Source organism: Canis lupus, chromosome 12 (assembly GCF_011100685.1).
Source record: "Canis lupus familiaris isolate Mischka breed German Shepherd chromosome 12, alternate assembly UU_Cfam_GSD_1.0, whole genome shotgun sequence".
Lineage (NCBI taxonomy): Eukaryota > Metazoa > Chordata > Mammalia > Carnivora > Canidae > Canis > Canis lupus.
In genome coordinates this window covers 58,009,273-58,035,972 of record NC_049233.1, presented here as the reverse complement: position 1 = coordinate 58,035,972, position 26,700 = coordinate 58,009,273, and the positions used below count along the sequence as shown (strand labels likewise).

The 26,700-nt window shown below is 34.7% G+C and overlaps 1 protein-coding gene across 2 annotated transcripts; it reads left to right on the top strand.

Annotated features, from left to right (window-relative positions):
• On the top strand, positions 1-26,700 carry CCNC (cyclin C). Of its 2 annotated transcripts, none has more exons than XM_038554801.1 (12): positions 1-296; positions 5,624-5,730; positions 6,834-6,918; positions 7,086-7,155; positions 10,329-10,380; positions 18,038-18,093; positions 18,988-19,023; positions 19,698-19,789; positions 20,434-20,501; positions 22,642-22,721; positions 23,896-24,014; positions 24,814-25,275. In XM_038554801.1, exons 1-12 carry the CDS (start codon positions 265-267, stop codon positions 24,863-24,865), a joined length of 849 nt encoding a protein of 282 aa, XP_038410729.1. In that variant the 5' UTR covers positions 1-264; the 3' UTR covers positions 24,866-25,275. The 2 variants fall into 2 exon arrangements, with proteins under 2 accessions (XP_038410729.1, XP_038410728.1); XM_038554800.1 differs by lacking the exon at positions 24,814-25,275 and adding an exon at positions 25,448-26,700 and having other exon boundaries at positions 7-296.

The window sequence follows — 26,700 nt, the reverse complement described above, 5'->3', positions numbered from 1 at the left end:
AGGCTGGCTGCTCCCCGCCGGCTTCCTCCGCTACCGCGGGGCGGGCCGGAACTTTTATCCGTAGGAACGGGTTTACTGTGTAGAGTGTTGCCGGCCGGCGTCAAGGAGAATAGAGTGCCATCCTCTTCCTCTCCCCGTAGCCGCCGCGGAGCGGAGCCGAGCAGATCAGATCCAGGAGCGCGGTTACCGGGCGGGCTGGGTCTATGGTCGCTCCGCGGGCCGCTCCGCCGGCTGGTGCTTTTTTATCAGGGCAAGCTGTGTCCCATGGCAGGGAACTTTTGGCAGAGCTCCCATTAGTAAGTGATCTTCCGTCTTCTCTCCCGGGGTTTGTGGTTGGGAGTCGGTGAGGACCGGGCCTGCGACTCCCCTTGGCCTGGATCCCGGCCCCTGTCCCGAGCGCCGCGGGGTCTCCCGGGAGGCGGCAGCGGCCGGAAGCGGGATGCGCTTTTCTCTGGCGACTCCCCTCTCCCCGCCCCCTGGCAGCGTTTCGGGGGGTAGGTGTGGGTGGGAGGGGGGGGGGCGGGGGGATGTGTGAGCGGGAAAGGGCGGGGGCCAAGGAGGTTCGGTCTTTCTGGAAGGAAGGAGTTTAACTTGGGACTGTTGGATAAGCTAGGCCGGGAAGCGGGGCGGGATGGGGTGGGATGGGGTGGGATGGATGGGGTGTGGTGGGATGGGGTGAGATGGGGTGGGATGGGGCGAGATGGGGCGGGATGGGGCGAGGTGGGGTGGGATGGGGCGAGATGGGGTGGGGTGAGATGGGGTGAGATGACTGGGATGGGGTGAGATGGGGTGAGATGGGGTGGGGTGAGATGGGGTGAGATGACTGGGATGGGGTGAGATGGGGTGAGATGGGGTGGGGTGAGATGGGGTGGGGTGGGCGCAGGTATGGCCAGTGGGGCACAGCTCCGGACTGTGAGGCCGGCTCGAGGACAGCTGCGGTTCGCTTTTGCCGGGGCTTTCTCCCGGAGTCGGCCTTGTGGTCTTTTGTCATTGACCTTCCAGCCTGAGCGGATCTGATAGCGCTCCGAGGAGACGGTGGAGACTCAGTCTTGTTTCTGCTCTCTAACCGCCTCCCGCCGTTACCTTACGCCCAGGTGGAGGTGTATGTTGGTAAGGTACAGGGCAAGCGCTCTCAAAATTTATCCATTTCATTAGTCTGTGCCTTACATTTATTTTCCAGTGACTTTTCCGTTTCATCAGTTTCTGTTTTTGTTAGTGACCACGAAAGAACTAGAATAATGTTAAAAACAAAAAAACAAAAAAAAAATTTTCCCGCAAATACATTTGTTTAGGGCGAAAGGTGAGTGATGGGACTCCTTGAACTTTGACTAGGCTTTTTCCACTGTACGGTTGGAAGACGAGCAGAAGCCGCTGCTAGAATATTTTAGCGTAAATATATCTTAATGCCAACAGAGCATTAGTCCTTGTGATTGAAGGGGTGGTTCTGTGAAGAAGATGGATTCCTATTCATTCTGTTTTCTAGTCCTTCGTAAGAGAAGAAAAAATAAACAGTGAGTTTGGAAACCTGTTTTCAGAAAAGCGGATTTTCCTCTTGCTGTAAAGTGGTGCTGCGGAGTTGGGATTCTGTAGTAACGTTACTTCTGATCATATTCTTATTTTGCACTGTTTTTGCTCACTGTAATAACGGCTTGGGCAAAATTAAAGTACAGAGGATTTAAAGAAGAGGGAGCATTTTGATAAACTTTGAAAAAAAAGTGGAAGAATTGATAGGTAGCTAGCTGTTGATTATCAGAAGTTACAGACATTTTTCGACTTAAAAAAAAAAGACTCTGCCTGCCTTTCGATAAGTATTTTCATTATACTTTCATTTCTTGTTGGCATAGTAAGAACATTTAGCAAACGAGGGGCAAGAACTATAACATTTGTTCTTTTCACTCTTGAAATATAAAATTGTTATAATGTTAAATGTGCTTTTTTCAAAGTGTCCTTGCCTCCCAATTCAAATAGTCCTGGAGGAAGGGGCCACTGAGATCTCTTAAGAATCATGATCTACAAAAGGTTACAAGTGAAAAAGACAAGGCGATTAATTCTGGAAAAACCAACCAACAAGAAGATTACCAAAAAAAAAAAAAAAAGATTTGGGTAAAAGAGGAAAACTGACACGTAATATGCTGTGTGTCATGTCTTGAAGATGAACATTTTAACATTTCTGAAGTGGGCATGACAGTTTGTTTCTCAGTAGCACATGAAATAATGGTGAATCTTACAAATGTAATCTTAAATTTCAGGAGATTTGGTATTTATAAGTGTTCTTGGCTTTAACCTCCATTCTATGTGCTGTGAGAAAAAACTTAAATATTTGTGAAATTTATCTTTTTAAAAACATTGAGTGGCTGTGAGGATGAAGTTAACAATAATTCCAGAACAGAGTGAATCAATATTTTCTGGAAAGTTGAAATAAAGCAGAACACATTCTTTGACCTTACTGCAGTAAAAGTAGAAGGACACTAAATACTAGCTGGCTCACTGAATGAACTAATGAAGAGGTAAAAGAAATAAAGTACAAAATCCGTCCTGGATACTTTATTGTATCAAAGAGGAAACTGAAAATAAAGTTACATAATATCAGGTAAATAACATGATGAGATCAATGTATATCCACTTATGGGATGTAGCCAAAGCCAAAGTTATAAACTAAAATCCAGAATAACAGAAAGAATAAAAGTAAATCAAAATAGTCTACTTAAGAATATAAAGAAGAAAATAGTGAAATAAATCCTAGGGAGAAAAAAAGGAAAGACTTATCAGAGGTAACTGACAGTAACAAATTAAAAGAAAAAATAGAAAATATCAGAGCTAGTTCTTTGGGAGGGAAAATCAAAACAGTAGACTAAACTGCAGCTACTTGAATCAAGGAAAAGAGGGATGACACGAAAGATACAAAATTAGGAATGAGAAAAATAAATAAACCCAAATGTACCTTTGGGTTATCTCCATGGTAATAAAGTTGAAAGCTAAAACATTTAAAAAGCTCCATACCCACGTTATTTCATGGTTATATGTTTTCCCATTTTCAAGAGGATCTGCTACTGAAATCACTTCACACAGAAAAAAAGCTTTCCAGTTCTCTTTATGAAGCTACAATAACATTGATAAAATCTAGCAAAGGTAGCACTAAGAACAGTCTCCGTTTTGAATATTGATGTAAACATCATAAAGTATTAACAAGTAGAGCCTAACATCATACTAGTAATTTAAAAAAGGCAGTGATTTTGTAGAAATATAGTCGATATTAGGAAATATGTTAATAGACAGTGAAGGCATCAGAAGACGTCTATTAAAATTCAACATCTCTTCTTGACTAAAATAGGATGCTTTCTTAACATGGTAAGAGCATCAAAGCATGAATGATAAGAGATATTTAATGGTGAAACATTAGGAAAATTAGAGTGCCTGCTTAACATTGTTCTGAATTGCTACTCAATATAATTAATAGAATGAGATATAAAAAATGACAAAATTGTCATCCTATACAGATAAAATTAACCAGAAAATTCAGTTAATTGACAAATTATTATAAATAATATTTAATAAAGTGACCAGGGATCCCTGGGTGGCGCAGTGGTTTGGTGCCTGCCTTTGGCCCGGGGCGCGATCCTGGAGACCCGGGATCGAATCCCACGTCAGGCTCCCTGTCAGGCTCCCGGTGCATGGAGCCTGCTTCTCCCTCTGCCTGTGTCTCTGCCTCTCTCTCTCTCACTGTGTGCCTATCATAAGTAAATAAAAAAAATTAAAAAATAAAAAATAAAATGACCAGTTACAAAATGTAAAAAGTGGAAAGCTTTCTTTTAAATGAATGATGGAAACATAAAATACAATAACAGTGGGAAATATGAAATACACAATAAACTAAAGAAATGTGCGGGATCTATAGGAAGAAAATTTTTAAATTATGTAGTAGAAAATTTTTAAATTATGTAGTAGTAAAGATTTTAATAAATGGAGTTTGAATTCTAGTGTTGTAAAGATAGCATTTCTCCCTATATTGATGTGTAAATTTAATGCAATCCCAAACAATTTTGAATGAGTTTCCTTTTTTGGGACTTAACATACTTCTAAAGTTCAAGCCTTAGAATAATAAATGTAATAGAATATGTAGAAATTTTCTAAAGAATAGTAAGCAGCAAGGAGGGTATTTTCCATACCAGATTTCATTAATTTAATTTTTTTTCAATAATTTAATTTTATGTTTTAAAATAGCGTGGCATAGAAATAAGAAAAATTGAAAGAAAAAAGCCTTAAGTGATTGGAAAATGTAGGTGATTTTTTTTTTTTTTTAAGTCATTTTGTGTCAGGGAAGGCCTTCCCATTTGTGACAAGCATAACATCAAAGTACAATATGGGTTGGTGTTAAGTGTTCATATTTCTGTATTACAAATTAAATATTAAGAGATCATGAACTTGGGAAATGTTTTCAGTGTATTTGACAAATGATTTACTAACCATAATTTGCAAATTACATGAGAAGAATCTTTTAATCATGAAAAAGACCATCCCATTAGAAAAACTGTTGTTAGAATTACAGTGTACAAAAGAAGAACTGTATTTAGCCAATAAGGCCTGGAAAAATGTTTAACCTCAGAAGTAAACTAAAAAACAAAATCCCCTAAAACAGTAAGATACTACTTTGCCTTTAAGTTGTACAGTATTTAGAAGATTAACCGTAACCCATAGGGGGTTTAAGTATTTTAAAACACTCTCATGTACTGTTAATAGGAATGGAAATTGGTATGATGTATGGAATACAAACTGAATATGTAAAAGTTATCAGCAAAACCAACCAATCAGTTCTATTTCTAGGAAATTATTTTAAATATATTATTAACCAAATGTACAAGGGTGAAGTACAAAGATATTCATTAAAGTCTTATTTTTAATTATAAAAGATTATAAGCTACATATCTATTAATAGGAATTAACTAAATAAATAATCCATCCATAATGATGTGCAGCGATTTAAAGAGATGCTGAATAACAAATTTGTTGACATGGAAAGACTTCCAGTACATACTGAGTGACAAAGGCAAGTTGCAGAGTGGTTTTTTGGGTCATTTCAATTTCATATCTGGTTAAAAATAGTAGACTTAACTAGGCAAGTGGAGGCTATTAGTGTAATAAATTATGAAGCAGCTTTTAACATGATTGGAATTTGTGAAGTCGAAAAATTAAATACTGTAGTTACTCATGAACAACTAAGAAAAGATACTTCAAATCTAAGGTATCCTCATTTAGTGCCAAATAACTATACTATTATTTTATGTATCACTAGGAAAAAAATAAACGTGCTGCCAATTAAAAGCCTAAGGCATCACTGACTGTAAGATCTTTCTTGATATCAGAGTCTTAAAACCAATGCAAAAACAGTGTAAGGTAGTGAGAAAGAGAATGAAAAAGGCAAAATTAGAGTGGAATTTTTTCAGAGCATATTTACATTCATTAGTGAGATGATTCTCAGTTTCAAGAAATGTAGAAAATCCTGTCTTCAGAGTTTACTTCTGGCATTTTGTATTTCTTAGAATGTTCACAACTTGTTCAGTCTTAGAATGTTTTTTGTGACTTAGTTGATTTTCTGTAACGTGTCTTAACATCTTTGTTCTTGTAGTTTGCAATGGATTTTGGATAAACAAGATCTGTTGAAGGAACGCCAGAAGGATTTAAAGTTTCTCTCAGAAGAAGAGTATTGGAAATTACAAATATTTTTTACAAATGGTAAAAAAAATAAATAACTGAAATGGTATAGTTGTTTACCTCTGAATTAAAACTTTTGTATAGTGGGATCCCTGGGTGGCGCAGCGGTTTGGTGCCTGCCTTTGGCCCAGGGCGCGATCCTGGAGACCCGGGATTGAATCCCACATCCGGCTCCCGGAGCCTGGAGCCTGCTTCTCCCTCTGCCTGTGTCTCTGCCTCTCTCTCTCTCTCTCTCTCTCTCTGTGTGACTTATCATGAATAAATAAACAAAATCTTTAAAAAAAAAAAAAAAACTTTTGTATAGTAATCTATGGTGAGCTGTTTTAGTCCCTACTTAACATTTTTATTTATACATGTATTCTTTTCATAACTTATATTTATCTTTCTAAGTGATATAAAGTCTGTTGTGAATCTTACATGTCAGGGACACTCAAGACAGTTTGAAAGTGTCATTAATCTCTCTAAACCTTTATAATATGTTATTAAGTCTAATTTAAGATTGGCTAAAGCAAGTATTTTGAGGATAAATGGATTCTTTGGGTTGACCTCCTATGTTGGTCATTTTTATCTTACAAGTTTGCTTTGGAGGGAAGGGGGTTTAGACTCAGAAGATCCTTGCTCTGCCATGTAGCTTTGTTACCTGATCTTTCTAAAACCAGTTCACTTTTCTGCATACCCGCCTTTCTATTATTTTGAGAATTCATTATGGACTTTTTAATAAACTTTATAAAGTGGTAGTTGAGGTGAATTTGATAGCTGTCTAACATTTTACTTTTGCTTTTATTCTAAAGATAATATGAAAAAAAAAAAAAGAAAAACACTGAAAATACTTAGAAGATAGAGGGAAATACCTATCATTCAATCTTCTTAATATAAGAATAGTGTTTGCTTTGGGGACAGTTTCTATTTTTTATTGTTGTTTATGCATACTTATATTCTTTTAACAGATTTGCAAATCCTAGTCCTAACCCAGTGTGATCCAAGTAGAGCTTTAAACCATATGTAGGTTTTTCTCTTTGTTAAAAATTAATATAGTTATGATTTACCACATGAAAGTTATTGTTCAATGTTAATATCATAATGATAACAAAAGAACATTTAAAACTTTATTATTTTTCTTTTAGTTATTCAGGCATTAGGTGAACATCTTAAATTAAGACAACAAGTTATTGCCACTGCTACGGTCTATTTCAAGAGATTCTATGCCAGGTAGGACTTTTATTTTGAGATTATGTTACGCCTGTTTGAAACACTTAACGTAATGTTGATGAACCTTAGTATAAATAAATGAATCATGTGCTTGCATTGAGTTATCTTGGTTTTTCCGAATGTCTTCTATATGAATGACATTTAACTTTGTTTTCATCATATTTTAGGTATTCTCTGAAAAGTATAGATCCTGTATTAATGGCTCCTACATGTGTGTTTTTGGCATCCAAAGTAGAGGTATGAAATAGTTTTCTGTTCTTCATTGAAGTATACACAATGCACATTGGTTAATCTGCCCTAGTTTTCATATTACCTGTATAAAAATAATGACAGATGGAGATTTTTTTTATGCAAAGTATTGAAATTCATACAAAATCAAAGATATACGTCTTTATACATTCATTTAACAAACACTTATGTAGCATTTACTTAGTAAATTTGTAAATACTACTTATGTAAATGTAAGTGCTATTCTAAGTCCTTTTAAACTATAACTGACTCATAATATCCTTATAACAAACAATGGGGTGTATGCTAGTAATATCTTCATTCCATAAAGGAGGAAACTGAGTTACATAGAGAGTAAGAAACTTGCCTAAATTCATAGAGCTGGTAAGTGGCAGAGCCAGTATTTTGAACCCTGGGAGTCTGGCTACTAATTGCATGCTTTTAACTGCTTTGTTCTAGGTTCTCTAAGACATTTACTGTTTGGCACTAAGTAGTATTCCATAAGTGCCACAGCTTCTTTACTATAACCTGTATTATAGTACCTCCTCCCATGTGCCTCCTTCTCACCATATGCTTCCTATGTCTTACTGTCTTCCCTCCCTGCCACCTGATAATGGCTGCCTTCCAAACCATAGAGAAAGCAGGAGGGAAAGCAAGGATGAGTGTGGCTCTAGTCATATAGATTCCAATGAGGAATTATTAGGGCAGTGAGGGTAGAGAAATTAAGTGAGGGAAAGGGAAGAGAGATGGGAACTTGGAGCTGAGACCCAATCTCTGCTCACCTTATTTTCTTTTTCGGTAATTTTGAGAGAGCACAGCTAAAATCCAGACAGTAATAGGATATATAGACTGATTTTCATCATAATATTTGCATTCTTAATGTTATGAAACCTTTGTATTATGTTTCTTAGATGTCTTTAGAATCATAATTGTATTCTTGAAAAATAAATGTAATTTAGACCTAGTAGGTTTATAATTCCTTTTGGCACTCAATTTTTATTTAGTTTTGCTCTAGTCATTATTTAGGATTATTTAAGGCATGTTTTCCAAATATTACCTAAAGTAATGAGAGTTGACTCTATTAGGAAATAATATTAAGACAGACTTTCTAGAGGTTTATGATTTTCTAATTACAAGTGGTATTTTAAAGGGAGAGAACCAGCCCTGTTGTTGTTACTAAGTTCTTTAGTGGGAAAAGAAAGTGTTTATAAAAGGTCATATTATGGGGTGGTTTTTCCAAATATTACCATGTCATTTGATGTATTATGAAGCACAACCAGTATGGAAAATCTAGACAAAATCTTTTATTATTATTTTTTAGACAAAATCTTTTAATAAATTTCTACTCTAGAAAATTAACTTGGGTATTTTAATTTGTTTAGTTTGTTAAATATCTTTTGTTATATGATTTAGTGAGTGAAAGTTTTCACTTTAAGAATTTTGGATAAAGGGAAGCCCGGGTGGCTCAGCGGTTTAGCGCCACCTTCTGCCCAGGGCATGATCTTGGAGTCCCAGGATTGGGATCAAGTCCCACTTCAGGCTCCCTGAATGGAACCTGCTTCTCCTTCTGCCTGTGTCTCTACCTCTGTCTTTCTGTGTGTCTCTCATGAATAAATAAAATCTTAAAAAAAAAAAAGAATTTTGGATAAAGAATAATTCCTGGGGGTGTATGCTAGTAATATCTTCATTTCTATTTATTTCAATAAATAAATGATATCTTTTTTTAAAAAAAAGAATAATTCCTGGATCTGGTTGCCTGGCTGGCTCAGTTGGTAAAGCATATGACTCTTGATCTCGGGGTCATGAATTTGAGCCCCACATTGGGTGTCCAGATTACTTTAAAAGAAAGAATTATTCCTGGAAAAAAGAGTATCCCTTCATATTTGGTTATAGCGTTATTTTTAAAATTTTAACTGTGACCAAATCTTTCTGTGTTTTGTCAAGTTGTATGGGAATTATGTAGAAATGACTTTTAAGATGTCTGAGGCATCTACTTTTTAGTTTCAGTTACTGTGGTTTCAGGTTTATTTATTTATTTTAAAAGATTTTATTTATTTATTCATGAGAGACAGAGAGAGGGGCAGAGACATAGGAGCCCCGCAAGGAGCCCGATGCCAGACTTGATCCTGGGACCTGGGGATCATGCCCTGAAGGCATGATGCTCAACGACTGAGCCACCCAGGCGTCCTGGTTAGTTAATCATATTAAATGAGACAATGTATATGAGGAAATGGGACCTGACAGAAGTCCTGGGACACCTGGGTGGCTCAGTTGGTTAAGTGTTGAACTCCTGATTTCGGCTCAGGTCAGGATCTCAGAGTTGTGGTATAGAGCCCTGCGTTGGGCTCACACTCATCACAGAGTCTGCTTAAGATTCTGTCCCTCTTCTTCGGCCCTTCCCCCCCACCCTCTATCCCCACTCACACTCTCAAAAAAGGAAAAAAAAAAACCTTGCTTTATGATAAGGCTGAAATTATTTTAAAAAAAAAATTGTATTATGGAGTGCCAGGGTGGCTCAGTCAGTTAAGCATTGGACTCTTGATCTCCGCTTAGGTCTTGGTCTCAGCATTGAGTTTAAGCCCCATGTTCAGCTGGGTGTACATGGAGCCTACTTTAAAAAAAAAAAAAAAAAAAGAGAGAAAAGTCTTATACTGTATCATTCTATTATTCTATCATTCTTGTCTTCTTCTTTCAAATAGAATAATAGATTCTGTGGTCTTTGGAATTCTTTTGGTGATAGTATAAGTTTATCTTTTGAGATTTAACTGCTTTATTACTAAATAGCATAAAGTACCTATTTGTTAGTCGAGGTTCAGTTGAATAGGAAGCATACTTAATATTTTTCTTGCCATTAAGTGTAGAATCTAAAAAACTTTTAGGAAACTAATTGGAGTGCAGGAAACTGGCACTGTTACTTTAGGGCTTGGTTTCTAATTTGGTACCTCTCAATGTTAAATGACAAAACTATTTAAATATTTGTCCTATTGCAGCAATTATAAGGGAAAAAAAAGTAACATGTTTAGAGAGTTAAGTACCTTATGCCTCAAATAGGTAGACGATGAATAACAGACTACAAACATGGTGGGGGGCAAAGGAAATACTTTGTTTTGAATAGATCCCAGATACCTCTAGGTTCATTGGCTTACCATGTACCTGAATCTCATTCACTTTTATTTCTCTAGGAATTTGGAGTAGTCTCAAATACAAGATTGATTTCTGCTGCTACTTCTGTATGTAAGTGTAAAAGGATACTACTTTAAGGATATAATTCTTTAAAAAAGTGCCACAGGACCTTAATGCTTTTCAGTTTATGAGACCTGTGAAAGATTGGTTGGGTTTATTAAATCTCTTGTGGTCATATTTATGGCTAGTGTATTTGGCTAAAAATAAAGTTAAAATACAAAAATTTAAAAGACCACTTAGAGAATTATGTCCAGGACATTATTTTTAATACTAAAAATGGATAGTAACTATTGTCCAAAAACATCAGCTCAGTGGCTCTTAATTTTAACTAATAAAAGTAAAGAAAAAACTTATTTCCCAGTTTTATTTATATTTTATTGCTTCATAATGACTAAGCCATTGTGTCATTCTTTTGGGTAAACTGTTTCTTTAGTAATTGTGTATGTATTTGATGGTAATTATGTATTTTGCCTTCATATTGAAAAACATGGTACAGGAAAAAAAAATGCTGACTATAGTAGTGAGCCACAGTTCTAAGCAGCAGCCGTATAGCCTTGAGCAAATAGCTTTACCTCTTGGCTTTAGTTTTTTTTTCTAAAAAGGTGGGGTTTAGTTGTCTCTGAGTCATGTCATTAAAGGAAATAACAATATAGACTAGTGATTATAAAATATTGTATACAAGGTATTAACATTATGCTATGCTCCATCTTCATGAGTTAAGAACAAAGGTAGCACCTAACAAAAGATGAAAAATAATGTAGTTTTTGTTTTGTTTTGTTTTGTTTTTTTAATTTATGTGATCTTACATAGAAGAGGCAGAAGGATTTTTGGTTTTAGGTTTGTGCAGCAGACTAAATTTTCATATTTTGGGGTCATTCCATTTTCTGAAAAGAGTGTAGTCTTTTCCATGCCATATTTTACTCTTTTAAGGATAGCAGAGTAGTAATCACTTTTGCCATAGAATTTTATATAGCAGATGTATCACATTGATAAGTATTGAATTGCCCTCTGTAAAATTGAGTTATTAAAAATTCAAAAACAACTGGAAGGAAATCCAGAATGTTAGCAGTGCTTATCTGTAAGTAATGGATTTTAGGTGCCTTATTTTCTTCTTAATGGCATTTTTTTGTTTTCCAGATTTTTTAGAAGTTGTATATTTTTTAAAATGTAAAATACTGGGGTGCCTGGGTGGCTCGGTTAAGCATCTACCTCGATTACAGCTCAGGTCATGATCTTGGGGTCCTGAGATCAAGCCTTGCATCACTCTGCACTAAGTGTGTAGCCTGCTCAAGATTCTCTCTTTCTCTCCATCTACTCCTCCCCACAATTCATGCATGTGCACTCTCTCTCCCTGCCTTTCTCAAAAAAAAAAATATATATATATAGATAGATAGATAGATAGATAGATAGATAGATAGATACCTGTTCCTAAGGTTTATTTCTCATGCAGAACTGTAAAGGTATATTTGTAACAGTATTTGGTTACTAATGAATAGGAAATTATCATAGTAGAATATTTTTGTTTATTTGATAAATTTTAGTTTATTATATAGGCCCATATACCTTAGATTTCAAATTTCAGCCCTCTTGCTTTCTGTGTGGCAAATTGAGCAAAATACAACCTCTCTGTGTCTCACTTTCCTCATCTGCAAGACGAGGATTGATAATATCTATTTCAAGGCTTGTTTTGAGGATCAAAGGAGTTAATATCAGTAAAACTCTGAACAATATTTTGCTTGGCATTTTAGTTTGCTAGGCCTGCCATACAAAGTGTTAAGAGACTGAGTGATTTAAACTACAATTATTTTCTCACAGTCTGGAAGCTGAAGTCCCGGATCAAGGTGTTAATAAATTAGTTTCTCCTGAGCCCTCTCTTCCTGGTTTGCAGATGGCCACCTTTTTTGCTGTGTTCTTACATGGCCCTTTCTCTATGGGTGTGCACCCTTAACGTTTCTTACTCTTTTAAGGACACCAGTCCTATAGAATTTGTGCCCACCCCTATGACCACATTTAACCATAAGTATCTCTTAATCACCTATCTCCCAATCAGTCACATTGGCGTTAGGTCTTCAACATCGGAATTTGGCAGGGGCAGAGAGCACAATTCAGTCCATAATACTCAGTAGACTTCAGTGCCTACTCATTAGCATCAATAACAGTGTTATTTTATCATCACTAGAAACACCACATTGGTTGCAGTGGTAGATACAAGATAAATACAAGGAATCTAAGGACAAGAACATAAGACATGCATATACAAAATTAATACAAAAGAAAAAATAAGAGGCATAGAGAATTAGAGACTGCAGCGAATATTTGAGTGGTAAAAGATTATGTTAGATGAATCTGGAAAGGCTTAAATAGAATTTGGTAAAGAAAGATAGACATTGACCCTGGGGAAATGTAAGGGAAAGAAAGATAGTCTAGGAATATCAAATAGTGTGGTCAAAAATAGAGAAAACTAATGAGTTACATTCAGTGAATGGTCAGTAAAGAAATTGCTGGGAAAAGCTCTACCTGACTAAGGCCAGGTAATAGGGGGCCTTCAGTGAAGAACATGAAATTTGTTCTGTTAACAATCATGGTACCTTTGAAGGCTTTATTTCTTAACATGAGGATGATGCCAGAATTGTGCATTAGGAAGGTAAGTCTGGCAGAATAATGTAAGCTAAATTGGAGGAGAATGTGAGTTGAAGGTAGACAGATTTTCAAGTTTTTCACATGCTACAGCACTGATGAACCTTGGGACACCTGGCTTGCAGTTGGTAGAGTATATGACTCTTGATCTCAAGGTTGTAAGTTCGAACCCCATTTAGAGTGCAGAGATTACTTAAAAATGAAATCTCAAAAAACAAAACAAAACATGGATGAACCTTGAGTACATTTGGGTAAGTAAAATAGGCTAGTCACAAAAAGAAGTACTATATGATTCCATTTAATAGTGTGAATAATCAAATTAATAGAATAGAGGCTGTTAGGGGCTGGAGGGAGGGGGGAAATGGGGAATTATTGAATGAGTACAGAGTTTCAGTTTTGCAAGATGAAAGTTCAGGGGATTGATTGTGGTGATGGTTGCACAACTGTGAAGGTACTTAATACTGAACTGCATACTTAAAAATGGGTAAAGATGATAAAGTTTATATAATGTGTATTTTACCACAATTTAAAAACTACCCAAAAGAATCCTTCTGAAATACTTAAAAAACTGCAAACTGTAGTCAGTGCCATCACCACGGGGTGCTGTGAGAAATTAAAACCTAACAAGTTTAAAGTAGAAAAATACTATTTTGAAGTTACTGAAGTGACCCAGGTGAGTACTATTGAAGGCTTAAGATGATGTTTTTGGCCCCCGGCAAGGAGAACAAGCAAGCTAGATTTGCATTATAGAGTCAGCAGGACTTTTGAAAAGCAAAGATTTAAGAAAGTCAGAAATGGTTTTTGAGGTGTTTTGCCTGGGTATTGGGAAGGTGAAGGTGGTACAGAAGAGATAAGTGGGTTTTCAGAAAGAGTTGAATTTAGTCTTGGACGTTCTAAGTGTAGAACCTCTTAGAAATGTGAGACCAATGACAGAAATTTGAACTTGATAAATTTTAAGAGAAAGAGTTGCCTGGTGTCTTTGTGCTGCTTTGAAGATAAGTACCAAAGGAAAAAAACCAGACCTTTGGGTTTGTGATCTTTGAGAGAGAATGTCGCCGTCATTAGACATTATGGGGTAGGAGTTGAAGCGAGATGGCCAAGAACTAAGAAATGAGTAGGTGCTGAGAAAAGGAGAATTTAACTATATTACAAATATATGAAATAATTTCAGTAAAGTCGGTAAGGGGAGTTGCTGACCTAAGTAACTTTGGGAAGAGGTACATTTGTAAGACTAAAGGCAAAAGGAACTGGATGTAAGCACTATACTCTAGTTGAGAGATTTGATACTTAATGTGGGTACAAGTTAACAATTCGGGTACTGTTTATACTTGTATCTGAAATTGAATAATTCCAGTAAATAGATACATCCAAGGTAAATGGATGGCAGATGTTGAGAGCCAGGTTTCTCACAGTTGGAATGGAATATACAAATAAGAGGAGACCAGAAAGATCCATGCAATGATTGATTAGATTTAGAGGGAGTCTATAATGACATCCCAGTAGTAATGAATTCTCTTAGGGCCTAGATCTTTGTTTCTAATACCATTCTCCAATTAAAAGCGAAACAAAACAAAACTAGGTCTCCTTGGAGAAATGACTGGGACAGGAACTATACAAGACAGACCTGGAGCATTAATGCCAATAAATAAGGAAGTGCTCAAAAAAAAAAAAATCCACAAAACAAAACACCTACCTTAATGGGGATATGTCAAAGGGACAAATAATTCAACTGAAAGGGCTCAATGACTAAAGATAGAAGAATTTGTATAATAACAATAACAAAAAGTAATAATGGATTGTAACCCAAAGTATAAAAAAAAAAAATCCATGAGTCTATACTGATGTAAATAATTTATTGAATTAATGGGGGGAGAAGAGATAAGTCTCTAATACATAAGAATTTAATATAATTTGGGGATCCCTGGGTGGCACAGCGGTTTAGCGCCTGCCTTTGGCCCAGGGCGCGATCCTGGAGACCTGGGATCGAGTCCCACGTCGGGCTCCCGGTGCATGGAGCCTGCTTCTCCCTCTGCCTGTGTCTCTACCTCTCTCTCTCTCTCTCTGTGACTATCATAAATAAAAATAAAAATAAAATTAAAAAAAAGAATTTAATATAATTTATGTAGCTAACTACACCTTCAAAGAGGAAAAGCATAAATTTCCACTTCTTAGGTGTTGGTTGTGCATAATGACTTCCTTCTAATGTGTATTTTATGAAAAGGGAAGGGGAAAATAACCTCAGAGTAGAGAAACCCAACAAACACTACCTCAACCAAGTGATTGAGGTCATTTTCAACAGTAATAAATCACTAGTAGCGTGTAGCTCTCATCCGATATGATGAGATGACACTTTACTTCTCTCATCCTTCCTTCCAAAATCCCACAGCCCCAATCTAAACATTAAATAAACATCAAACAAATTCCAGTAGAGGGTCAAACAACAAAATTTTACTTGAAAAAGAAAGTAACAGTACTCTCAAACTGCCAAGGTCATCAAAACATGGAAAGTCTGGAAAAATGTCACAGCCAAGTAGAATCTAAAGGAGACATGACAAGTAAATGTAGAGTGGTCTCCTGGATGAGAGCCTGAAACAGAGAAAGGACATTAGGAAAAAACTAAGGAGATAGTCCATAGTTTATGGATTATGGACTTTAATTAATGATAATGTATTTATATTGGTTCGTTAATTAAACAATGTACCATACTAATATCAGATGTTAATAACAAAGGAAATCAGATGGGAGGTTATTTCAGTCTCTCCCAGCTGCTCTAACAAAATACCTTAGACTAAGTGGCTTAAATAATAGGCATTTATTTCTCACAGTTCTGGAAGCTGGGAAGTCCAAGATCAAACAAAGTGTCTGCCTTGATCAGTTCCATGATTGGCCATTTGTTTCCTGGCAAGCTTGCCTTCTCATTGTACTCTCATGGCAGAGAGAGATTGTTCTTCCTCTTATAAAGACACTAATCCTGTCATGGGGACCCCACCCTCATGACCCCATCTAAACCTAATTAACTCCATAAATCTGGAGGTGGCTCAAAATTCTATCACAGGGTGATTACAGCTTCAATATATGAATTTGGGGGGACACAAAATTCAGCCCATAACAGGAGTATATAGGAGCTCTCTGTATTACCTTTTCAGTTCTATAAATTTAAAAATGTTCTAAAAAATAGTCTACTTTTAAAAAGCAGAGGAATATAATTTGGTAGAAGTTTTATGTGTTTTTGTTTTTAAGAGAAATTTGAGCATTTAATAAGTGATGGGACAGATTTATTGGAGGAGGAATGGTTAAGGGTACAAAAAGAAAAGTACAGGCTGTCAGTTGAGCAGATGAAAAACAAATACACACGTGGTAGAGGTAGCAATAGAGAATGAGAATATACAAATAAGAAAGAAGCAATCTCATTCTAATTTTCCTCACAAATTAGAAAAGAATTAGAAGATGATAGAAAATCAAAATGCAGAGCAATTTTATCATGGAATAGAAGAAAGGCTAACAGTATCAGGTAAATCTTAACGTTAGGTGTCAAGGTCTCAGTTGGATGTAGATTTGTTTTATGTACAGAGATGTTACTTTGTTGATTAATCATTTAAGTACCTATTTTGCTTGTATACTTTTTTTAAATTTTTAAAAATATTTTATTTACTTATTCATAAGAGACACACAGAGAGAGGTAGAGACATAGTCAGAGGGAGAAGCAGGCCCCATGCAGGGAGCCCAATGTGGGACTTGAGCCCAGAACCAGGGGATCATGCCCTGAGCTGGAGAGAGACACCCAACCACTGAGCCACCCAGGCGTTCCTACTTGTATACTTTATATCTTGTTTACATCAGAAGGATGTGTAAAACTCAGAAACCTTAATATTAGGTATGTTTTCAAATAAAGAAGAGGAAAGCTTAAGTATAAGTTTTCTAAGTCAACTTGAAATGGCTCAGGTTTCAAATCTTGGCAGATGTTACCTATCTAAATTAGTTGTTAGATTCCTCAGTTTACAAAATAAAACTTTTTTTTTTTTTAAGATTTTATTTATTTATTCATGAGAGACACAGAGAGAGAGAGAGAGAGGCAGAGACACAGGCAGAGGGAGAAGCAGGCTCCATGCAAGGAGCCTGACATGGGACTCGATCCTGGGTCTCCAGAATCAGGCCCCTGGCTGAAGGTGGTGCTAAACCGCTGAGCCACCCAGGCTGCCCCAAAGTAAAACTTTTTGAAAATAAAGTATGTAAACTAAATGAAAAAAAATTTAAATCCTTGTGAGGTCTTAGTTTTTATAAAAATGAAAGAAACCACAGAACAGATCCTCTAGAGACTATCTGTAGTCAGTCGCTTGATGAAATGTGGCATCATAGTGATTTGAATACAGTTTTCTCAAGTAGTACTTAAATGTGTATACTTATCATTTTGAGGACATAGAGGATTGATAATCAACAGTTTTTTTCATTTGTACTTAGTGACAAAAAAGAGTAATAATTATATGTTTGTGCGTGGTGTGGAAAAGTGCTGGAGAATTTTGGATGTATGTTTATACTTTTATTAAAATGTATCTTTTGATAAGAAAGTATCTATTATAGAAAGTACAGATTAGTTAAAATCCTTAAATCTCAGATGACCACTATTAACATTCTTTGGTTGTATTATCTTTTCAATTCATATATACGTATGTATGAATACATATATAATTGGTGTTCCTTCCAAGCTAAATTACTGAAAAATAAAACCAATATCATTCTAGAGCTGGAAAGATTTTAGAGATGAAAAAAATCCAAGTGATTTTTTTTTTTTATCCAACCCCTTTATTTTTTAAGCAGCAGAACCCTTTCTTAAGACATGAAGTATATAATTAAAGCTCTCTCTTAATTGTAATATAGTTAGGGCTTCCTGCCACTTAGTTCTTTCTACTTGCCTGAAGACAAAAAACAAAATCTGGGTCCCTAAGCATCTCTAAGAGCTCTTACTAAAAGTGATTTAGCCCTTCCTCTAATATTCTACACGGTGTTAAAGAAATTTTGGTTTAATTTACTTTTTCATTTTCTTAGTTTAAGTCATTTTTTTTGTTTTCTGCAGTAAAAACTAGATTTTCATATGCCTTTCCAAAGGAATTTCCTTATAGGATGAACCATGTAAGTATGTGTTATAAAAAAAAAAACAAACCTGTTTTCAAAGCTGTATAAGCTAGCTCCATTTTATGTTAGAATAAATTGAACAGTTTCCTATAAATGGCAGTTTTAAATACTACAAAAATATAAATTTTAATTCTAAATTAAAGCTAAATTCTAACTTTTTTTAAAAAAAAAAAGTACTTAATAGCAGTGGTTATCAAACCTGGATGCCCATCAAATCACTTTGGGAACTTTTTAATAATGTTAATACCAGAGGCTCTCCAGACCAACTAAAACAGAATTTTTAGGCTTGAGGCCTGGGGACTGGTATTTTCTAAAAGCTCCCAATACTAGTGTGCAGCTAGGACTGAGAACTACTATAATGGAACAATATGAAAACCATATTTGAAACTTTACATTAATTTAGAAGGTGAGTTTCTATTAACATTTTTAATAGACATCTCCTTTTTCTAACTTGTAAGAGATTTCTTCATCTCTGTAAATTGTATATTTTTGTTTTGTATTCAGTATTCTTTCCTTTTATTGATTTGTAATATAAGAGTAACACATAAATAGAGATAATTGCATTTTTTGCATTTGTTGAGTGGAAGGTGTATTGGAAAATCTGAAGTTTACACAGAATATTTTAAATTAAAGTAGTAATGCTTACATGAGGCTGACTTTTCTATAAGGATTAAAATCCTTTATAATAATAATTTCATGCATTGTATGGTAGTAAAAAAGTAATTTTTATTGGGCATGTTCATTCTGATATAAACTACTGTGTATATTTTCTTGATTTAAAAATTTTTGGTAAAAATCTATGTTACATTAATGTATGAATTGTTATGTTAGACTAAGTAGACTCATCTAATTTGTTTCATGTTGACATTTGTAATCTTTTTTTTAAAACAGATATTAGAATGTGAATTCTATCTTTTAGAACTAATGGTAAGTATATTACTTCCTTATGATTAATAGAGTAAAACTTTCAACTACAGTGAAGTCAGAAATATTTAAAGAAATGATTTGTAGGGAGGTGCATTTTAAAACCATCCAAGTTATACATGATGGTGAAATCACAGTATCTAGTAGTATCATCACCTATATCCTCTCACAAGCCTGTAAAATAATTATATATCCCACTTAGGATGGGAAAATTTTTCTGTTCTATAGTAACTATGGTAAAAGGATTACAAGCAAACCAGTCAGGACATTAAGCCACTGTAAATTATTTGCACAATTTGTGTATGTGTGTGGTGTTATTTAAAGATAGATTATGTCTTTGGCAGAATTCTGCTCCTCCAGTTGGGAATTATGGATTTATAGGCTAATAAGAGGTTTCAGTGTGTTGCAGATGTGACACTTTGAGTCTCTAAGGGAATGGATGCTGACTGACTGCCAACCGATTTACCAAGGTATATTCCAGAGAGAGCACTGCCTTCACTATTATAGTAGAGTTTAGGGCTGCCATACTGCTTGCTTAAGAGAATAAGAGGGAAGCAAGCATGACTTAGAGAAATACATTTTGAAATACACAATTATAAATCAGTTGGGTAATGATAAGTTTTTGTGTTGTAATAAATCTGTTTTTATACAATACACATTTTTTAAACTGTTTCTAGGATTGTTGCTTGATAGTGTATCATCCTTATAGACCTTTGCTCCAGTATGTGCAGGACATGGGCCAAGAAGACATGTTGCTTCCCCTTGCATGGTAATTAGAACAGAAGTTATTCATAGTGTAACATATTATTAGCTAGGAAGGTTGACAACTGAATATCAAGTTTAGTATTTTTAAAGTAATTAAACTAGTGCCCCAAGATATTGTATGTTGAGCGAAATATCTGCTCGTTGAATTTTAATTAACTATATTTATAAATGCTAAATTGGTAAGGATTCTTATTTAGTATTTCCATTAAAATTTGATTCTTATAAAAAACATTGTTTACATAAAAATTAAGACAGGTTTTCAAATAGAATGCTTTGTATTGGTATTTAATATACATATTGTATAATTTCTGGTTTCCTCTGATTTTCTAATTTTTGAAAAATTGGAAAAATCATTATATTGTAATTTACTGTAAGGTTTTAAGTTTTAAAATCTATTTAGCAAAAAAATAAAAAATTAAATTAAAATCTATTTAGCTGTAATTTTATCCATTAAAAAATGCTTATTCATTGTCATTTTCATGTATCCATCTTTTTTTCTTGATGTTTTCACCTTTATATCTATGCTTCAATAATATTAAAAGAAATAAATATGTACAAAGATGGGAACTCTGGCCCTCTCTGGAGGGAGATGTACAATCATATAAGGTGGTTCTGATTTCAGTAATAATATGATTTACATTTCTATAGGAGGATAGTGAATGATACCTACAGAACGGATCTTTGCCTACTGTATCCTCCTTTCATGATAGCTTTAGGTAGGTAAGCATGGTATTTCTTTATTAGTTAAATTGTTATAAGCTTATTTAGGTCATCCCAAAAGAAATTTCACCCTATTATACTCTATGTTCTTACATTTCATGAAATAATAGACTAATCCTTGCATGTGAACTTTTAATAATATGCAACTTTCAGAGGTCAGAGTTATTGCCCCTTTCACTCCCCTCTCTTGTTAAGTTTGTGTTTTAAATCATTTAAAATCATTTTGACCAGTGTTTGAATAGAACATTTTTGTTTAGGAGAAAAAGTTCAGAATTAAGCCTGTTAATATTACTTGTAAATTATATAGAATAACTGGGCCTGTCATTTATTTCCTGAGCCCATTTCAGTCCTCAGAGGTTCAGTAAAGGAGTCTCTGTAGTCAGTGCCTTGCTGGAGGGAGAAGTTAGCTCCCAATTTATTTATCTGTGGAAGGCAGTGTAATGGGTTAGTTAGAACATAGTCTTTGGAGTCAGATAATCCTAGGTTTAAACTTTGCTTTCTTTACAGTTATGGGAAAAGTATTTAACCTTTCTGAGTTTGTTTCCTTAATTGCAAAATGTTAGGGATACTACATACAGAACTGTTGCAAATATTAAATGAGATATCTTCTAGAACACCAGTAATGCCTGCCATATATTAAGCACTTACTAGTTTCTTTTTTCTTTTTCCTATTGATTTCCAAGATTTTGTCATCTTGATTTTCCCTCTATTCTTTTACCATTCAGTTTCTGGATAAAATACACAACTTCTTTTAACCTGTACATACCATTCTCTGCTTACATTCTCACCTTTTTTTAAGACTTGTATCAGATATCACCTCTTTAGTAATAACCCTCCCTGTGCCCAAACTTCCTATATCACCTCAGTCTGGGTTTAGGATGTCTTTTTTTGTTTCTAATTTACTCTGTGTTTTCCTTGTTATGACATTTCCCACTGTATTTTAATTACCTGTTAATTTCAGTTCTTTGGCTTTTCAGTCCCATCAGGGCCTACACCCTACTTTACAGCTTCATTTAACTTGGGGCAACTAGTATGTCAGTTCACATTTGAGTCACTGTTTGCTTAGAATGTCATCCTCAACAAAATCGTATGGTTAACTAAACCAGGGTAATATAACTTACGAAGCTGGTGTGAGTTCAGGGTAGCCAAGCTGCTTATTGGAGTTATATCAGGCAAAATTATGATGTAGATTGTTTTCTTTGGGCTCCTTTAATGTTAGTTTATAGTGTGTGTAATGTGTATATAGTTGACCCTTGAACAACATGGATTTGAATTGTGCAGGCCTTGTACTTACAGCCAGGTTTTTTTTTATAGTATTGTACATGTATTTTCTCTTCCTTATGCTTGTCTTAATAACATTTTTCCTCTAGCTTCCTTTATTATAAGAGTAAGGAATATAATAGATACTCAAAATATGTGTTAATCTGCTATTTAGTCAGGCTTCCAGTCAAGAGTAGATTATTAGTAAAGTTTTTGGAGAGTCAAGTTACCTGCAGATTTTTTTTAACTGCAGAGGGGTTGGCACCCCTAAGATTCATATTGTTCAGAGGTCAACTGTAATTATATTGTCTATAGGGCATTACATTTTTTTCTAAGCTCCATTTGATTGTAACACTGAATTCATTACTGGGGTGCCCAGTATTTGCCTGACTTGCTCATGTGCTGGTAACTTTAAATAGGCACACACTGCTTATAATTGAAATATCAAAATATAATCAGTTGTTGAAATTTATCAGAATATTATGGCGCTGTGTGTGTGTGTGTGTGTGTGTGTGTGTGTCAGACTGACTCCTGGATGTATTCTGACCACTCCTTTGTTCAGGGATCATTTCCCTGCTCTAGTTTCCTTATTGAATTTTTTCCTAACATGCCCTGAATCTCAGAGCAACTGTACTATCACTGGTACACAGTGAGCAGCTGGAGATGTCAAGAACCTTAATATAGTCTAGTAATTTTTTCTGTATTACATTAAATTGATGGGATAGTTATTGGTAACCATTAACTAAATCTATGTAATTTTTAAAAAGAATATTGGAAAATGCACGTGAAAATTTTAAGTGAATATCTTTAGTTCTAAGTCCCTGCATTCCATATTTGTGGTTAAACATGGGCCTTTTTCTCTCATTTTCTTTCTAGCTTGTCTACATGTAGCTTGTGTTGTTCAGCAGAAAGATGCCAGACAGTGGTTTGCTGAGCTTTCTGTGGATATGGAGAAGGTATTCTTTAAAATTCTCTTAGTTGAGGGGCGCCTGGGTGGCTCATTTGGTTAAGTGTCTCACTCTTGATTTTGGCTCCAGTCATGATCTCAAGGTTGTGAGATCGAGCCCTATTTCAGGCTCTGCACTGCGTGTGGAGCCTGCTTAAGATTCTCTCTCCCTCTTCCCCTTCCCTTTCTTGCGCTTTGTCTCTAAAACAAAAATTAAAACATTTAAAAAATAAATTAATAAAATAAAAATAAAATTCCCTTGGTTGAATATAAACTTTGACATTTTAAAGTTAATATGATATTTACTTAACATGAGTCTAAAATCCTATGATGTTCACCAGGCTAAGATTTTTGGTAAAAAATACTAAGAAACAAGTTTGGTAAGAAGAGTTGATGTTGACTATTTAGGTGATATTTCTCTTTTGGGTTTAGGTTTAAACAGAATGGTAAACTTGGTTTGCTTAATTGCAAAGCTGCCTCTAATTTCCAGGATTATTTTAAAAGCTACTTAGAGACCATTAAATACTACTCTAAATTGTTGTAACACAGCCTGTCTCCTGACAAAATGGGTTTTGCCCTTTTTTCTACCTTTTCTCCTGAAATGTTGATAGCATTAGAATCAATCCAGTGTGAGGTCTACTCAGATGAGAAAGAGGGCTAATTTATAAACTGGATCTGACAGATTTATAGCTGCCAATTTTTGAGCACCTTAACTTGTGTAGAGCAGTTAACAGAGAAATAAAACAATGTCTTTCATGTACCAACTCCCATTGAATTGTCTGACCCAATCGGTATTAGAAGAGTGTACTCTGAAAAAAAAAAAAAAAAAAAGAGTGTACTCTGTAGTGGCATACATACATGAAGGAATATCTTCATGATTTAGACCTCTGTTCCCAGTATCTCACATTTTTTGGTTCAAGATATCAGCAGATAGAAGAAAACTAACTGCAGAGATGGATAAGGATGGACAAGGTATACCTATTAAAAGATGAGAGGGTAGAAGGAGAAGCCTACAGAGCAGTGCGGTAAAAATACTGCTTTCAAGTTTAACAAGATTGCCTAATTTAACTTGAATACTTAAGGACAGAGACTATCTTTTCACTCTTTTCTGAGGATGTCTGTTTTTTACATACTAAATGTTGCTTGATATTGCCATTGAGAACTTTTCAAATATTTACTTCTAGATTTTGGAAATAATCAGGGTTATTTTAAAACTGTATGAGCAGTGGAAGAATTTTGATGAGCGAAAAGAGATGGCAACTATTCTTAGTAAGATGCCGAAACCAAAACCTCCTCCAAACAGGTACTTTGTAGATTTTAATTATTGATTACATTTAATTATATCTTTCATGTACATTATATTTTATCATAGATTATTTTGTATTATTTTCATGACATTTCTTCCAAACTTCATGATTTATGTGACTTTTTAAAAAAATCTGACATGATAGATTGACAGTGTCTCTTTTTAAAAAAATACATTAATTTGATCATTTGTTAACTTTTCCTGATGTAATGGCAGGTCTCTTACAGGTATCCCTCAACATATGGCTATATACTGTACATTAATTTAAACAGAACAGAATTAGGCTAGTTCATCTGAAATTCAAAGATAAAGAATTGTGTAGTATCTCCTGTCCATTTGACTCTGTGATCCCTGCCCCCCAATGGCTATTATCCTGTTTTATACATTTCAATAGCAGGTTTCAAAAACTTAGGTGATCAATCTGATATTATAAATAAGGAAATTCTGGCTTTTAAATGACCTGAAGATCCATGGCACATAGTAACATAATTTTGCTAACTATGAATCACTTGTGCTAAAAGGGTTTTCTTTGGTAGTTTTTTATAGGATCTTTTCATTTAGTTCAGTGGTTTTCAGCTCTCACTATATCGGATCATTTGGAGTAGGAAAAACTGTCAGAAGGGAAACAAAGAAATGCTATCCATCTTAATGATAAAAAAAACTAAGTTATATAATATTAGGATAGATTTGTAGTCTAGTAAGTTCTTGCTGTTTGGAAAGAATTAATATTTGACTTCTACAAGGAGCTGTTTAAGGCAGTCATTCAAACAGCTACCTTTGGATGCATTTTTTGCAGAAATTCCCTGAGTGATTCTCCACTAGTGGCAGGGCCTGAAGCTGCAAGATGATGATGGACAAGATAAGGCAATAATCCTATTGCCACAGTTACTGGTATTTTCAGTTTTAGTTAATTTTATTTTAAGTATTCGGCATTTTTCAGGAAATTGCCATTTTTCTTTCTGACTTATAGTTTGTTGTATTTATGTGTGATTTTATTATGTCTTTGGACAGTAATTTTTTGGAAAGAACACTTCTTGATTATCACATTTAGTAGATATAAGATTTTATATGTAAGATTTAATTTTACAGGAAATTTGTTCAAAAGAAGTTCTTATCTCTATGTTGAGTGATACCTGTAATGACAATGAAATCCCATACCCTTATTTAAATTTTTTGAGTGTATATGGACACTAACTTCCAGAATGCTTGTTATGTGTGAGGGCACCAAGTTACATAAGAATAAAAATATAAAACCAAATGTTAGTCTTCTGTATTTTAATTTTCCATATCTGTGTCTTACAATCAGGAATGCTTTTGTTTTGTAGAGTTGTACCACAGAGTAACTAACTTTAAAAATTAGTTGGCTTATCAGGGTGTTAAAAATGAGTCTTTTAATTGGTATAAAATCTCTTTCTTCCCCACTTGAACAGTGAAGGAGAGCAGGGTCCAAATGGAAGTCAGAACTCTAGCTACAGCCAATCTTAAAACATTCCGAAGAATTCCATAGTGGACCAGTTGGAAATAAACCATTGGACAGATTTCAGTTATGTCTTCAATGGAACACAAATGAAAATGAATAGCTTGTTTCTGTCAAGCATATTGGGAAGTGATTTTATTTTTGCAAAATAAGTTTTTCTTTACCTAATTTGATTCTAGTACATAATTGATTAAAATTGATTATAATTGATTATAAAAGCTTGGAAAGGTTCTAAGGGGACCTACAGACAGACTTACATAGACATTTCAAAATTAATAGCTTTTGATTAGTATACTTTTTCTTAATTTGGATAATAGAAATTGTAGCTTTTTATTAAGCCAAGAAACATGAAGCATAATTTGTTTAAAATTCTCTTTGGTCATTGAAGGACCAAAAAAGGACATAAAAAGTCAAATATATGAGGGTTTTTTTCCCTCCTTAAGTTAAACTTTAAAACTGTATTTAAGGAATCAAATCTTACAAAATCCTGGAAGATTTTGGTAATGATGTTGATAATTTCAGGGAAATTAATCAAGTACCTATTGATTTAAAAGTGTATTTTATTCAATAGTTTTAGTATCTTGCCATGGAAGATACTAGCCCAGCCTAGCAGAAAAGTGCAATATGTATAGCATACTTTGACATTTTAAAAGTTATATTAATTCCGTAACCATTTTGAAGTGCTGGGCAAACTTTAAAAAAAAAAAAATCCTACATGATGTTCTTTGCATTTGATTCACAGTTAATCAGGCATTTTGAAAGCTAATTGGATAAAATACCATAATATGGTTGAAATTTGGTAACATTTTAATGTTAATTTTTACTCTACTGTGAAAAGTTTTTTATATGACATCACACCCTAGTTTATTTTTGTGTCTTAGTGTGGATTTACAAATTTACTACAGGTATCCTGAGCCAGGAACACAATCAGGTTTCAGGCCAGTTTGATACTGGCTATTCTTAATTCTCATGAGTGTAGGACTTTGAACTAAATGTTATGTCAGTGGGACTGTGCTGTCTGTGGAACTTAAAATAATCATTTTCTTCAGATTTGAAGGAGAGTGATAAAATTTGGAGTCATAGGATATTGATGTACAACTTAAGGATTAAATTTTTTTATAAATCAATTGTGAACAATGGATTATTAAATTAAATGTTGACTTCCTAGTATAAAACTTCAAGAATAAAAGTAAAGTTCTCCAGCTA

What these genes read in the sequence shown, in the direction of transcription:
- CCNC (XM_038554800.1), top strand. Translation starts at nt 265, where the DNA reads ATGGCAGGGAACTTTTGGCAGAGCTCCCATTA. An exon ending in TTCAAGAGATTCTATGCCAG is followed by an intron (nt 6,919 to 7,085) that starts GTAGGACTTTTA and finishes ATCATATTTTAG; the next exon opens with GTATTCTCTGAAAAGTATAG. An exon ending in TCTATCTTTTAGAACTAATG is followed by an intron (nt 19,024 to 19,697) that starts GTAAGTATATTA and finishes AACTGTTTCTAG; the next exon opens with GATTGTTGCTTGATAGTGTA.